Below are 15,666 nucleotides of genomic sequence, written 5' to 3'. Positions count from 1 at the left end.
ACAAACACACAAAAACCAGACCCAAACCACAGATCCATATGGCTAGAACAAAAAATCCTGCTTAATCTGCTTATATCAAGTCCAAATCTAGAGGTCACTCTCCCTATATTCCCTTGATTTTATGTCAATAAAATTCCTGAAAAACCTCATACCCTTAAACTCAAAGGCTCTGGATGAGAATGTTTTCTACTTACACCTGAGTATCTTTCATAGTCCACTTACTTATCTGGATTTCTTGGTCAGGAACCTAAAGTAAAGAACCTGGGGGAGCTGGGCCTGTTCATGTCCCTACAAACAGACAAAGGATGACTGCATTGGTGCCAGAGCAGCCACAGAAGTGTGGATTGGGTATAAGGAAACACTTGTCCAGAAGTGGACCAGAGTGGGAAGAAAGTCCATCTTTGAGTCACTAAGGGATGGGTATTACCATCCTTGGAGCATTTCAGAATTTGGGTGGGAAAAGTCACGGTCCTGCTCTGAACAGGAAATGTGCAGGGCTGGTAATTTCTGTGATCCAGCAGTTATCTTTCCATCTGTCTGCCCCAAAAGTGGCTGACTGTCTCACCTGACACTCCTTCTGCTCAGATACAGCCTGCCCTGCCCACCCCTTTGGAAACAGAGATGGTGCTTTGGCAAACCAAGTGTCACTTCCTTTTTTCTTGGCTGTCCTCTGGATTCACAGAGTAGAAATCCTTCCCCTGGACATATCAAAATGTGCATATCAATGTCAAGTGAACCTTTTCTTTTATAGCTACTTATACATAGACAACAGACTACGTACACATCACCTCTCAGTGTATTTGGCATGGATTTAAAACTGCAAAAAGTAAATAAAAAGTAGTAATAATAGCATTATAATGATAGATTCTTATGTCAGCACAGCTATCATTTGAATGATTACGTTTATCTCAATCTTGCCAGCAAAGACACCAGAAAGGTGAACACTTTATATTGCTTTTTATGCACACTGAATTACAAATAAGAAACAAATACACTGACTTCACCATCACTGTGGCATTTCACTGTTTATTCTTTTTTAATGGCTCATCTTTCCTAAATTAGTCTTTTGAACTTTGTAATTAAAACTGAGCAAAGCTAATTTTAAAAAACCAGCCTAGTCCTATAACTGCCTTTGCATCAATTAAAATCTTAAAGGGCAAAATGGACTCTATTCCATGACCTCCTCTGGCAGATGTGCCAGCACACCTTGGAGCACATCATATCAAAAGGAACACATACACTTGATGGAGGGATGCACCCAGGGCAGAGGAATTATTTGATCATCTTTGGTTACCTGAAGAAGTAAAAAGAAAGGTCAAAGCATCCACCCTAAGATACATTTTCTGTTCAGAAACTCCTCAAGAATTCTTGCAAGGCCAAAGGTGGGGTGCTAAACAGAGAGAGTTTAATTTGGAGCACAGGGAGTGGCACAGGCTGTGATGCTCAAAGCAAGGCATTTGCCTGCATTTTAAACATTTTTTAAAGCGTTTATACATTTCCTTAGCCTCTTTGTGCTTCAGGCTTTGTCTCAGTCACGTGTGTCACATCTGTGTATGGAGAGCTCTGTGCCCGTGGCAGTGCCCCCAGCACTGGGAGGTTTGGTCACACTGGGTGGGGCACAGGCAGTGTCTGGTGATGAGAAGGAGGGCAAAAGTGTGGGTGAATGTGGTATTCACATGTCCTCTGAACAGAGAGAGGCTTGGCTTTCTCAGGGCTTTTCCTGAGAGAAGCTGTGAGAGAAGCAGAGAAAGAAGGAAAACAATTCTTACCTCACTCGCTGCTGCTCGTTGTTGTGCACACGTGGAATGTGCTGTGGAGATTGTTTACTGAAGAGTGATTTGATAATTGGACTCTGCTGGTGGTTGTTTGGATTCATTGACCAGCTGGATCCACGTGTGTGTCAGGACTCTCAGGAGAGAGTCACTGCTTTTCTAGCTAGTTAGTTAGTGATAGTTCTTGTTGGTGTAATAGTGTGTAATACAGTTATAGTATAATACAGTTTAATAAAGTAATTAATTAGCCTTCTGAAATCATTGGAGTCAGCGCTCATCGTTCTTCCCGCCGGTTGGGCACCACGTTTACAGCAGGTGAAAGAGGCCCCTGCCCTCCCAGTGCCACCTGCTGAGGTCTTTGTCCCTGTGTCCCCCCAGACAGAGCCCAGCACTGCTCCTGCCCTTGGCAAAGAGCATCTCTGGCCCGGCAAGGAAGGATTTCCTGCGCTCCCTGTAACCCATACCCCTGGTCACGGGCTGCAATCCCAAGGGAAGGCCAGCCCTGGGGCAGTGGGTGGGGGCACAGGGGAACGTCTGTCCCCAGTGTGACACAGCCCCGAGGTCCTGGAGAGACTGGGGTGGGAGTGAGGGCAGGAACCCCGGGCAGAGAGAGGAGGCAGAGCGACACCAACCCACTTCTGTCTCCTAAAATAATCCTTTTCTTTTAAAGGTGAAAAATGTCGAAGTTTTATTGACCTTGCCCCGGCTTCTGAAAAAGGTAAGAGCACACAGCCAAGGCTTCTGGCCTCCCATTTTCCAGACTGCATCAGTGTTGTGTCTTGTGGTACCTGAGTGCCAGGGGAAGCACGATCCCCCAGCACACAGGGACCCTCATGTCATCCACGTCACACACAGCCAGCTGAAACCTGCACCAAGGGGTTGTGGCAGCTGTTTGCTCACTTTGTGCAGGTCTGTCATTTATTTGATCTTAACTCAGGTGGCTTTTTGCAAGAAAAATAAAGATTTGTATTGTAAGACAGACATTTCCCTTCTTCATCTAGTGAGGAAGGAAATGCTGTGTGGTCTCCTCAGTCCATGAAGATATTTAGGGTCAGAAAAATACAGTCACAGTACCAAAATATCTCTTTGTGAGAAAGACTCATCCAGATGCTTCTTTGGTTGGTTTACTCTTGTGAAAAGTTATATATTCAAGTGCACAGAAGCAGGTCACAACCATTTTCCTCACCTCACTGGTATTGAAGTTCGATTGATTATTGAGTTTTCTTTCATTTTCAGAAGAAATTTACCCCACTTTTGAAAATCTATAAGGGGGGAAAAAATGCATAGAGCTCAATTAAAGTGAACTGAGCCCATCCTGGTCCCAGCTGAAGAGATGCCCCATATATTTTGTCAGATCACTTGAGACAATACCAAAACCTTTTGAGCACAGGATGCCTTCCTCAGGCTTGGTGGAGCAGCAATAAGTGGTGTAAAGAACAATTTTCCTTAATTTGCCTGAATTGCTGATCCACTGGAAAACGGGAAGAAAGGCAATTACTGCTAATAAAGCAGGGGATATTGCAGGGAGAGAAACAGCCACAGAGCCTCTGTGAAATTCATTGTAAGCAAACCCAAATAAATTATGCACATAAGGGAAGAACAAGCCTGGGATTAGTGTCGCTAATGGGCTCCCAGTTAAATCTCACACACACAAATGGGACCTTGGGGCACAAAGGCTCTTACAAAACCAGCAGCTCAACACTCAGCAGCCACCAGAAAACAAACTCAGTGATAGAAAACATGACAAAAGGACTCAGTGATGCCTTTTCAGGCTACCTAAAAACAGAGGCCAGACAAAATTAAGGGAATAAAAAGCAGTTATATTTATTGAAGGGCCTTCAGGTACATTTTGGGCAGAGGAAGCCCCCCAGGGGCTACACCCAAATGGATGAAGGGTCACTGATTTTCACACTTTTATAAGTTTGGTCCATTTGGGGGTTAATCTTCCAATTACAGCTTCGGGTAATGAAGTAATTTACCCCAAATTTGCTCCCCCAGCTCACTTTTGTTTCCATCTCTCAGGATGAGGCAGTGAGGTGTCCTTGACTCCCAGGCCTGGAGAGGAATTGTTGTGTCTGCCCAAAGTGGGGAAGCAGCAGCTCACACTGGATATGGAGCTTAGAGTTATACACTAAAACCTGCAGGATGACAAATACATGAAAAAAACAAAAGCTGAAATCCTAGGGCATCATCAGGAGGAGGGCAGAGAGCCACAGAGATGAAAGCTGCACTTTTCTGTAATGCACTGGGGTGTTTTGTGCTTTTTAGTGCAGCTCCCAGAACGACAGCGAGGATCTCGAAGCTCCAGAAAGTTCTGTCCAAGGATGGGAGTGGGACTGATCCTGAAGGAGAGACACAGGAGAGGAGAGAGGATGGCCAGGGGTGTGAGAGGAGCTGGGGAAGGGAAGCTCCCTGCCTTCCCATCGCCAGGGCTGTGGGCACAGCGAGCCCCTCCAGCAGACAGACCAGAGCAAGCACAAGGTGCCTGCTCTAAAGGCACTGGGGTGGTTTTCTGCTTTATCCCCTTTCTCTGGAACTTCATTATGGTGCAGAATGCTTGGTGGCATCACCCACACACTTTCCAAAACAGCATTTAGTGCTTTGCTTTCAGGATTTCTTTTGGTTGTGTGAAATGCTGTCAGCATTTTTTTTTCCAGGAGAATTTTAGAGTTGCTGCATGATGTCAGTGCATATTTCTAGATTATTCTATTTTTCTTTTTTGAGGAAGGAAGGCTCTTTCTGTGTAGTGTTATAAAGAAAATTCTATCTATTTCAGAAGGCTTTCCATGGAGTTGTAAGGCATATTGACAGAAAGAGAGAGGAATGTTTGTCAGAGATGGAAAGTGCTGACCATCAGACTCATAGACAAAACCACGATAAATTCCACAACTGTACATCAAGTTGGACACTGCAACATGGTTAATCTGGAATTTTCACCATCAGTCTTGTACTCTCCAGGGCTACTTTCACCACACGTGAAGAGAAAATTGATGCCTGATTTACTTTCACTGAACAACTCTTTAATGTCTTGACTTAATCTGCTCTTTTCCAGTTAGAAGGAGCTCCCCATTCCTTGAATTTCTTCATCCCCTCACTCAGCATTGACTTTAATGAGCAGAGGCTTATCAACGACTCAGTTCCAGCCTGTTCAAGTCAATGAGAAAGGATGAAATACAGTGAATAGCAAATTTGAGTTCAGTTCAAACCTTGTGGTTTTCACAGGCAATTGTGCAACTGGGAAATTTGGGACTAAACTTAGCTTCACAATGAGACTGCAGCTTATTCACTTTCTGTACATATTCTTAGCATCACTTACCACCAAAAAGTGGTTGTTTATCTGAAATGTCTCTGCAATACAAGCTCCATTATTGCAGCTGAGCACGCAGGTTTCCCAAAGTTTTCCTTTTAGTTTTCCCTGGTCCAAAGAGGATCCCTGTCTGACCAACTTCAAAGCTAAACAGAGGCTCCTGAAGCCCACGCCTTCTTCTGAGCACATCATCCTTCACTTTTAAGACACAACTTTTAAGACATGTTAAGAACACACTCAGTGTAGTTGCACAGCCCATCTGTGCTTGGGTCCACCACCAATTAACAGCAAGGTGGTGTTAAACTCCTGCAGATTATTTAAAACCCTCTGATACAGAAAAAGAACTATCATAAAACTCACAGTAAATAAAACCATCCATGATGAGGTCTAGTCACATCCTTACCACAAACCTTGCATTCATAAATGAAAATTCTTACAGTAAAAATCTAATAGTTTATGGCCGAGCTTCCTATCTTTATGCATTAGTGTTGATCTCTGGTGTAGCTGGAAAATGTATCTCTGATCAGTTATTGTAGCCTTGTCATATATCTCACCAATGACATCTACTAAAAGGAGGCAGCAAAATTTGGGGCAAACAGACCCACAGTATGGTATAAATAAGCATTTCCAACCCACACTAGGAGAGCTTTTTCCTGCATTTAAGGCAGCTGCCAGGAATCTGTCAGAACCTCATAAGCCTAACATTGAATTTATTAGCTGTTGCTGGTTCTTAGTGCCAAAGCTGCTTAGCAAAATCAGCTTCATGATGGTAGATATTAACTAAAAAAAAAAAAAACATTTTCCTATGAGAGTTTACATTTGCTATTGATAAAAATGATAGAGCAATAGCTGGTTACAGCAGCCAGGACTTTTAATGGGCTCTCACTGAGCAGATGTTGGGGCCCACGAAGTGCTCTCATTTTCACTACAGACATGAGCAGTAAGACAGCAAATATTTCCAAAAGAAGCTGGAAGGGAGCTGTCAAAGTAGGCTGGACCTGATATTTCAGTTCTCCATTTCTTCTGGGATATTCTCAGAACTTAATCAAAGTTTTGTTGCTGCTGAATATTTTGCTGCCTGAGGAAGAAAAGGGTGATTTATTCAGCAAGGGACACTTCTGTCCCTGTTGTGGTGCCCCACCAGGACACTGAGGCTGGCACACTCCTCACTACATTCCTCCTCCTCCTCCCATGGCACCTTCTGTCATCCCTTTCCCACAGCCTCAAATCTGTGCCCAAGAAAAACCCCAAGAGGCCACGGAGGATATGTTCAAAAGGAAGAACCCAAGACCAAAAATTGCATCTGGAAACCACGACACCACAATGGAGAGCAAAAGATCCCACAAATGAGCAGATAAATGGCTTCAGTGACACCACAACAGCACAGCTGGACACACCCGCAGGTGTTCCTCCCCCTGCTGTGTGCGGATTCCAGCTCCTGCCTCCTTCTCTGGATGCATCACTGCCAGCTCCCAGCCAGAGGGTGAGCCCAGCCCAACTCCTTGGGCAAGAGAAATCAGCTGGAAGCAGCACTTGTGCTGGAAGCATTTTGCTGGAGAAGAGCAGGGCTTTGCAGGAAATGTGGTGCCCCCAGCAGTTTCTGGGATGGTGCTGGTGGAGGTCTGCAAGCACCTGAGTGCCCACAGCTGGAGATGAGGGGCTCTGGCCTGAGGGCCCTGTGGGGAAGTGCTGCAGGAACAGGCTCAAATGTCAGTGTTGGCTCAAAGCTTTGAGATGGCCACACAAACACAGGGCTGGATTCCCAGGGCAGGCTCCTCACAGGTGTGGTACAGCCTGGCCAGGTTACTCCAGTGCTCTGTGGTACCTGATTTTGTGGAACAATTCCCACAAGGAATGGCAAGGCAGCAGGCCCTCAGCAGCTGCCTGCATTGCACTGCTTCCTACCTACTGATAAACTCACACACATGAAATAAACCAGGCTTTCAGAGACCACAGAGGCTGAGGCAAGGCAAAACCCTGCAGAAGGAAAATTCTAATGGCTAGTGAACACTGAACAGTCCAAAATCTTACGGGGGTGGGGGGGGTTAAATGAAAGACTGTCCTGGCAGAGGTAGGAGATGCCTCCTGCACGTCCTCTACACAGCCTGTGATGGTGCATCCTGGAGAGATGAAGCAATAACAATTCTGCATTGCCTAAAAAGTGGCTGGCAGAGCTAAAGTAGCACATGGAAAACAGCAAGTAAACAAATCAAGTCTCACCTAAACACAGCACAGAAAAAAGAGAAAGCTAAGCCAGTTCTGTACATGCTCCTAAACCAGCACTGCAACAGCAATTAATGAGAACAGAAAAACTAGATGCCTGATTTTAATGGATCCTGACATAATAGGTGTAGCAGAATTTTGATGGGAGAAAGATAATTGGAGGGACAATAATGTCTTGTTGCTGATTACACTGAAAGACAAAGCAGATGTCATGTACTAAAGCTGAATCAGAGTAACAAGGTAATGTCATTAATGAGCAACACAATCTCTGTGGATGGATTCCATGTTCAGATAAAAAATGCAGAATTAGGTTAGTGATCACCCCTTGGGACAGCTTCAGAGACAGCAGGGTTAAACCTGATAGCAGAGAAAGTGTAAGGGCAGAAAACAAAACAGCAGGAGCTGACTCTAAAACACCGTGCACAGACCAAGAAATGTTATGCAAGATGTAGAGACAAACTTTGGATATGAGCATGGAGAAATTAGTGGAAAGCTTGTTACTCTTGACTTACCCCTACACTTGATTCAAAATGTTAGTAAGAGATCCCTTGTATGGCTTGTATGGCAGATTCAGCTTCCTTCAGAAGCAATAGAAGTGTTTCTAAAAGTTGTGAAGAAGGGAACTCAAGAAAAGCAAGATCTGCTTAAAATACATTAAAATGTTCAGCTAAAAGGACAGCTGAATCTTGAAAGCCTGCAAACCACTGGATACACTGCAGGCCTCTGAAGCATGAAGAAACCCTTCTCAGTCACTGAGTGACTGAGAGCAAATGGCAGATAATGATCAGTGTTGATAAATGCCAAGTGGGGAACATGAGGAGTCATCCTACCTTTACATATATAGTGATGGGTTCTGAATTAGTTTTTCCCCTCAGGATAGAGCTCTTGGGCGATGACAGACACTTCTATGAAAACATTAATTCACTGCTCTGCAGAGATTAAGATGAAAAAGAAATATTAGGATCATCGTAGGAACCAAAGAACAAAACAAGAAGTCACCATGCCACCACAAGTACTCATGATGTACCCACCTGCAGCTCCCTGTGAGCACCTCTCATCCCTCCCCTGCCAGCCCCAGCTCAAAGCACTGACAATAAAATTTAAAGACATAGAGAGAAGAGTGTCATTTATGGTCAAAAATAGGGAAACACTTGTTTCAACTTGGATGAGAAGGACAATGCAGAGCAGGTTTCAGGCTAGAAAAGAGAGAAACGAGACTTGTAGCAGCCAAGTTAAAAAACAAACCTCCTTTTTAATGTACTGGATAGATGTTCCTAAGAAGAAAAAAAGAGGATCAGTTTTCTAAGAGGAGCACTTAGAGACCTGCATCAGTAAAAAGAAATGTAACTTGGTATCCCAAAAGAACTGTACACTTTCCAAAACAGGCTCTGTATTCTTCTTGAATACTTCCTATTGCATTATAGTTCATGTATCTGCAATAGGGTAAATCCATACCCACAGGCAAATACCTGTGCACTTGTCACAGGAGAGCTATGATTAAGTGTGCAGGAAAAAAATGTGTTACTTGTATTTTATCTGTGTTTTCTTACACATCTGTTATGAATCACTGAAGTTAGTTTTAAAGGGCAATTAGACTTACAAAGATGAAGCCATTCTTACCAGCAGAACTCAAGCTAAATTCCTAATTAGTGAAGGAGGAAACAGTCTTGTTTTTCACACTGGGGATGCCAAGATGTGGGGAACACTGGTCTGAACATCATTCATTTCTCAGCCCAGTGCTGAGGGTGGAAGTACATCACGGGCCCTGCACTGATGGTCTTCAAAGGGAAACGTTGAGCCCAAGTATATTTAGTAAGGTACATGGGATAATTCTCTTTTAGAGTATTTTTCATCATCTTTTCCACTGTCTTGCTCTACTCATTATATTACTACTACACCAGGAAAAAGAGATTATGGATACAAAGATATCCCACAGTCTGCTCAGTATCATACACAGGATTCAATCTGCTCGATGCCAGAGCCATCAAAAGTCAGCACCACATAGAAGAGAATCATTTTATGAGTCACAGCTCCACATCACCTTCCAAAATAAAGAAGCTAACCAAGAGCTAAAGCTAAACAAAACCAAAACACAGCTTTGCCTCTCTCCCCTCAGCAGTGTCAGGTACTCCTCCTCTGGTTTCTCACATTCTGCAAGGCTCAGTCCTTTGTCTGGCTGCCAGCTCTTTATCTAGCCTTGCTGCTCGATGCAGTTGAGTGGAGCAGGCAGCTCTAGGTACCTCAGTGGCCCTGAAGCTTGCTGTGTCTCTGGTGGCTCTGTGGTGTGCCTCTGTGCAGCACGAGGATGGGCAGATGGCCGGCTCTGCCGTGACGCATTGACCAGCAGCGCGCAGCCCGCTGCCAGCCACAACAACATGCTCAGGGTTTATTCTCTTCACCATTTTGTATTGATCACTCCAGCATTTCTGGCTTGGAATTCCCAGGATTGGAGTAGCAGGGAAGAGCAGATGATTAAACCCATCCAAATGGCACTGGAAGAGAGAGTGAGATTTACATGAAGCTGGCCTTACTGCCCTTCCAAAACAATGCGCACAACATTTCTCAGTGTGTGCCCATTTGCCTTATTTTTTCCTCTCTTCCCTCTTGAAGAGGAGAGATTTAAGTGAGACCCAGGTGTCAGTTCCAGCGAAGTCACTAAGTGTGAAAAAGCAGAGCAATGAGTCAAGAAACACAAGGACAGCAAGAACAGACGAGGAGGCCACATAAGCAGAACTTTTTGTTGCTGCTAACACGAGCAAGGGTAACAACTCCCCATGTCCCTGGCTGCCACAGTGTGAATGGACACCGAGGAGGAGAATGAAATGCCTTTGCACAAAGAGATGCCACCTGCAGGGTGCAAGTTCACACCCCCAGAACCAGGGCTGGCCCTCAGACAGGGCTCCTTTCCCCACACACAGGGTGACACCTGTCTAGTTGACGTCCCACAGCCTCTTGTGGTTTCCAGTGTTTTGTGGCAGTTCAGGGATCTTGGGGACAATGACGGTGAGCCACAGGGTGAGAGCAGCACTTTTTCCCCCGGGCAGCAGCAGCAGTGTCTGGGTTAGCAGCTGCCAGCAGGGAGGTGAGGAGTTCCACACTCTCCAGGACAGCATTGCTTGGACACTGATGTCTCCTCAGCTGCTCAACAAGGCAGCACTGGCTTGTCCTTCAAGTGCCACGCTCCTGATTCCATCTCAGTCAGGCACGAGGATTTAGGAGCACACGTTGCTCAGCTCCACTGCTTTGAGCAGACAGAAGGGTTTTTGTCATATGATGAACTGTGATGCAGAAAACCCCCCAGAGCTCCTACTTGCCCATCAGACTCTGTCAGACAGCTCAGGGCTGAACTGGCCGAGGAGTGACTGGAGCTGGTGTCTCCCCACAGCTCAGACAGACCCTGGCTCTCAGGGCAGACGTGTGACACTGAGTTATGAGGAACTGCAAAGCTCTCCCAGAGCTCTCTGTCTGCCTGCAGCATTGTCCAGCCGGGTCACTTGCTCAGGGACAGAGTGTGACAGCTCAGGTGAGGCTGCTTTGGGCAGCCCCTGACCCCATGAGGCAGCTGTGCTCTGGGAAGGGCTGGCATGCAGCAGCCACAGATCCACAGGGAGCACAGGCTGAGGCAGTGCTCTGAGGAGGATGAATTCCCACTGAGGCATTCTGAATGTGAGTCTGCCCCAGTTAGGAAACTAATTTTCTGTCTGAAAGGGCCCTCAGAAATCAATACAGATTCCAGGCCATTTCTTCATGGGCACTGCTCAGGAAGGCTGGGCTTTCAGCAGGCAGTGTCACAGCATGGCAGGTAATACATTCATTTCTGGGTTTTTTTATGCTGGAGAATTTCCAAGCCACTCTCCAAAATGCATGACAGACATTTCCAGGCACACAATCCTTGCCTTTGCTGGGTATAACATGGTTAACATGACTCAGCAACATCCTTCAGGAATAGCAATATGATTTTCCCTGAAGAAATCCTTTAAGAGCCAACAGCTCATGTTTATGGATTCAAACTGCTTTGAAGTCACCCAGCAATTCCTGTGTTGGCCACCTCTTCAGTGTTTCCTTGAGAACATGCACCAGCACAGGATCTTTGTCAGTCATTTCCATGGTCTGGGCAGCCTGAAGGAGCAGCCAGAAGAGGATTTCATTCTTTCATCTGGAGATAGGACCTCAAAATCTGCCGTCAGATCCCGCTGGCAATGTGAGCTGGCACCAAAACCCAACTTTTCTGATTTGACAAGTGTGCATCAAACTCCATGGCTGATGTGACTGTAGGTGGTAGGAGGTATAGATGTGATTTAAACTCTCCAGAACTGGTTTGTTGGCCTCATTAATCTCAAAAACTCAACAGTAATTGAAATTATGGAACTCTGACATTCCAGAAACAGCAGCAAATGTTTCTTTATCATCTGCACATAATCCCATTCAGATGTCATCCAAGTTCTTGGTGTTTCAATCCAAATTGCTAACAACCCTGAGAATGGTTTTAAAAATGCAACACAAGAATCATCTTCGGATTTTGTGGGGAAGGAGCACAGAACATGTCAGGCTTGACATGGCTCAGTTTAACCAGAGCTCTCTCGTGGAAAAGATGGAGTGAACTGTTGCTGCTTTGTGTCAGGAAATGGCAATGGATTTGAACAAGGAATGAACTTTGGGCATCAAGCAGTCAAACTCAGCTCAAACCTCCTGGAAGTCATTAACAACACTGTTCTTTGGGTTCCTTCATCAGGAACTCACTGAATGCCTCAAGCTCTTCTAAGCAGAATTCCCATGAGTTTTTTCAGAATCCCTGTTCCACAGGAAGCTCAGCACTGGAGCTCTGTGGGGGGAGTGTCCACTCGCAGTGCCTTCCTCAGTGGCCAGGGCTGACCTGAAATGGTTTCAGGTTCTGGGAGGAACTTTGGAGGCTGAGGTAAAGATTCTTTCTCCCACTGTCAGAAGAAATGTTCCATTTGTTGCATCCCTTCAGGACTGTCTGCAATCTCCCTTTTCTAACATCTCGGTGCAGGCAGATGCGCTCGAGCTGATCACCACCTTGCAGAGACACACTCAGATCTGTGGATCTTCTCTCAAAATGCTGCTGCTCTCTGCTGTCAGACAGAAAGGCAAGGGACTGATCCTGCCAGATGGCTCATGGAGTTCTTGAGTGCCTAAAACCCCACTGGTCTTGTGGGTAACAGTTCTCCTCTCAGCCATAATGAAGAGTATGTTCACTTCACTGGAGAGTGCTGGAAAATTAATTTCCTTGTAACAATGCTGCTGCAGGGCCTAAGCCCTTGAGGAGGTGACACTGGTGCTTCCCACCATGAGCTCCATGGAGAAGACAGTGTCTCACACAGTGGTTAGGAAACAACAAAGCTCAGAGACACAAAGTTCTTTAATGTCCCAGCTACTGCACTGATCTTCTTCCTGCCATGAGATCAGATGATATGAATGTGATATGGTTCCTTCTGATGCAGGAGCCCTATGATATAGGTTGATTTATGTGAAATCTTTCAGTGAGTCCCAGCTTCTTAATCTCAAATCCTGGGTGAGAAGCTGAGCCCAGGTCCTGTACTTTCAGGGATTTTGCTTCACAGGGACGTTGTCCTGAAGCTGGTTACCCCTTTTCCTCCAGGTAAAGCTCATGGTGCTCAGGTTCAGAGCAGTCCCACCTGTGACATACAGCATATGTGTGGGTGGGAGCAAAGATCCAAAGTGCCCCACAGTGCCCAGAAGTGGCTCTGTCATTGTCAGCAGCGCTGCTGAGGGGCGACAGACTGGCTGGTGGAGAAGCACCAGGGACAAAAGCGACAGAAAAGGTGCGTTAGAGCAGGAGGTGTTGATGGTACTGTTGTCAGTGGTCATCCAGATTGCAGTGCCCACCCTCCTGCAGTTTCTCAGACACCAGGATGGGCCCAGATACAGGACAACAAGTTGATGTTCCACAGAGAGTGGCAGGACGGCGAGACAGGACCCTGCCAGCTCCTGGCCAGCACAGAAGGGAACATGCAAACCCAGCACGATTTTGTCACCTAAAAAAAGCCCAGCAGGCATGAGGAGGACTTGACAGCTGTCATCCTCTGCATTGTTGCAGGGAATCCTGGAAAGATTGGCTGAATACATCATGTCCTGGTGCTTGCATGCTGGGTGGGCTGCTCACACATACCCACCCTCATGTGTGTGGGAGCGCCACTGAAACCACTCTGGGTTCGCTTTTGCTTTGAAGTCCAAGACTCTCCTTTCCTGGGAGGTCTCACATTGGAATGTCCTTGGCACAGTGGCACATCCCAGCTGAGCTCCTCCCCAGCCCTTTCTCTGCACAGGCAGCAGTGGGCTTGTTGAGCAGAAAAACATGCATAAACAGGATGGAGACCAAAAGATGAGAGGAGTCTGCTGATTGATGAGAGTACAGATCCTCAGTTACAGGCCATCCAGGTGGAACTCTCTAGTGAACCAAGTCCTGACTCTTCTGAAGGAGAGATTTTTCATAGAAGCTGAGTTAGGCCAGACAGATCCCTGGGGCAGAGAACACAAGTTGGAGGGGAGTAAGCAGACAGAAAAGATGACAGCAGAGAAGATTGGAAAAGAGAAGGATACCCTGGAGATCTTCTTCCCTGTCACCTGGAATGACTGAGGTCCCCTCAAGAGAAGGAGCTCTCTACTTTGCAGGAAGGAGGCTGTAAGAGGTTGTGAGGGAAGTGATGCCAAGTGACTGCCTCATGAATCTCATGTTGAGAGAGGAGCAGTGGGAGATCACTTCACCATCAGCACAGAACAGAAAGACTCTGTCTCCTGAATTAATAACCTGAAGCAACTGTTCTGCTTCAGGCAGGCACAGGAAAATGCAAAATTCATACACAGGTTGCATTTTCTGGGTGTTATTATTTCAGATGAAATTCAAAATCAGAGAAGCAGGACAGGACATAGAACTATGCAAACACTGCATGTGGGACTTGCCTTTCCCCACATTGGATGCACTAAACAAAAGGCACAGAGCAGGCATTCACTTACACCATGGAATAAAACAAGAGAGTTCCTTGGTAGATATGAACAGGGCCCCAAAAAAGTAGTAATTGACTATGCCTCCCACAGCAAACTCACCCAGCCTTTGTGTCTCATCAGAAAAAGGATTTACAGGAGAGCAAAACTCACGTCTCATTGAGCTTTTCATCATTTCCTTGCAAGGTGATCCTGCTTGCAAAGCCACTCTTATCCCAGCCCTTTGGAAGGGAAGCCAAAGCACTCCCTGTGACAGCAGCCACACAGTCAGCTGTTCCTCCCTCCTGCTCCTTTCTCCTTTCTTAGGAGAATAAAGGACACCAGCTGGCCCCAGGCCCTCCAGGCTCAGTTCCCAGAGCCCTCCAGTCCCTCTGAACCTGTCCCCTTGCAATGGACACACGAACCCAGATGCTCCCACAGGGACACGTGCACCTCCCCAGCACCCTGCTCTTTCCAAAATCACTGCAGCACCAGCTTCAGGCACTGGGACACAGGTGGGCAACAGGTAGGGTGTGCATATATAGAGCTGAGTACATCACCTGAACCCCCAGAACCACCACCAAAGCCCCTGACCCCTCCTGCAGGGCTGCACTCCAGCTCCTTGTTCCCTCTCTGTAGGTAGCTCCAGGATTACCCTGGCCCAGGAGCAGAACCCAGCATTTGTCCTTGTTAGATTTCGTCTGACTGGTGACACTCAAATCTACTGAGATCTCTCTCTAAGGACCCTCCATTCTCAAGGGACTCAGGGTCTCCTCCTGATTTAGGATCACCAGGAGCAATCTTCCTTAAGAGTGTCCAGGCCATTGATAAAAACACCCAAGAGAATTGTCCCTAAGCCTGAGCACCAGCAGCCTGATGTTACCCATGGACTGCAGCTCTTTGAGCCCAGATGTTCCCCCAGGGAAGCAGAGCTGAGCCACACCACAGTGGTGAGCTGCAGACACTGTTACAGCACTGCCCTGTGTGCACAGAGCACCAGTGGGGGTCCACAAGGCTTGACTCGGGGCAATAAACACCTGGGCAGGTGTGTTGTACATTAACATTTCAAGTGTGGGCTGAATGAATTACAGCTCATTAGTTAGGGCTCTCTGCTGCCTCAGTTTGTGGGTCAGGTTTGCAGCATCTAATTCTCCCAAACTCAAATCATTCCATCATTCTCTCATCTTAGACACTGCTGGTTTGAGAAAATGAGGCAAAATCCCTTCTAAACCCTGCTGTTTCTGCTCTCTCTCACTTGCATTCCTTTTTGGAAGAGTGTGCCAGTTGCCTGATACTAAGTTGACTAAAAGGAGTGAGATAAGCAGCTGTTTGCTGTTGATAGATGCAATATTGCACACACAGCCACTGTGAGCAATTAAAAGCTTTATTTATTGCTATCTC

At 46.3% G+C, this 15,666-nt stretch overlaps 1 protein-coding gene across 4 annotated transcripts in view; it reads left to right on the top strand.

Annotated features, from left to right (window-relative positions):
- Positions 1-15,666, top strand: part of GSG1L (GSG1 like) — a 56,029-nt gene that overhangs the window by 14,760 nt on the left and 25,603 nt on the right. For 3 of the 4 annotated variants that reach the window (XR_008439656.1, XM_053992250.1, XM_053992247.1), the window contains exon 2: positions 2,443-2,490. The exons of the other annotated variant lie outside the window; for it this stretch is intronic. Coding sequence is in view for 2 of the 3 variants with exons in the window: in XM_053992250.1 (XP_053848225.1) it covers positions 2,443-2,490 (48 nt within the window). In the remaining variant the exon portion in view is untranslated. The remainder of the gene's footprint in view (positions 1-2,442; positions 2,491-15,666) is intronic. 4 annotated transcript variants of the gene reach the window in all.

This window comes from Vidua macroura, chromosome 16 (assembly GCF_024509145.1).
Source record: "Vidua macroura isolate BioBank_ID:100142 chromosome 16, ASM2450914v1, whole genome shotgun sequence".
In the NCBI taxonomy this organism is placed as follows: Eukaryota; Metazoa; Chordata; class Aves; order Passeriformes; family Viduidae; genus Vidua; species Vidua macroura.
The sequence above is the reverse complement of the archived record's forward strand: the minus strand, read 5'-3'. Positions and strand labels throughout refer to the sequence as shown.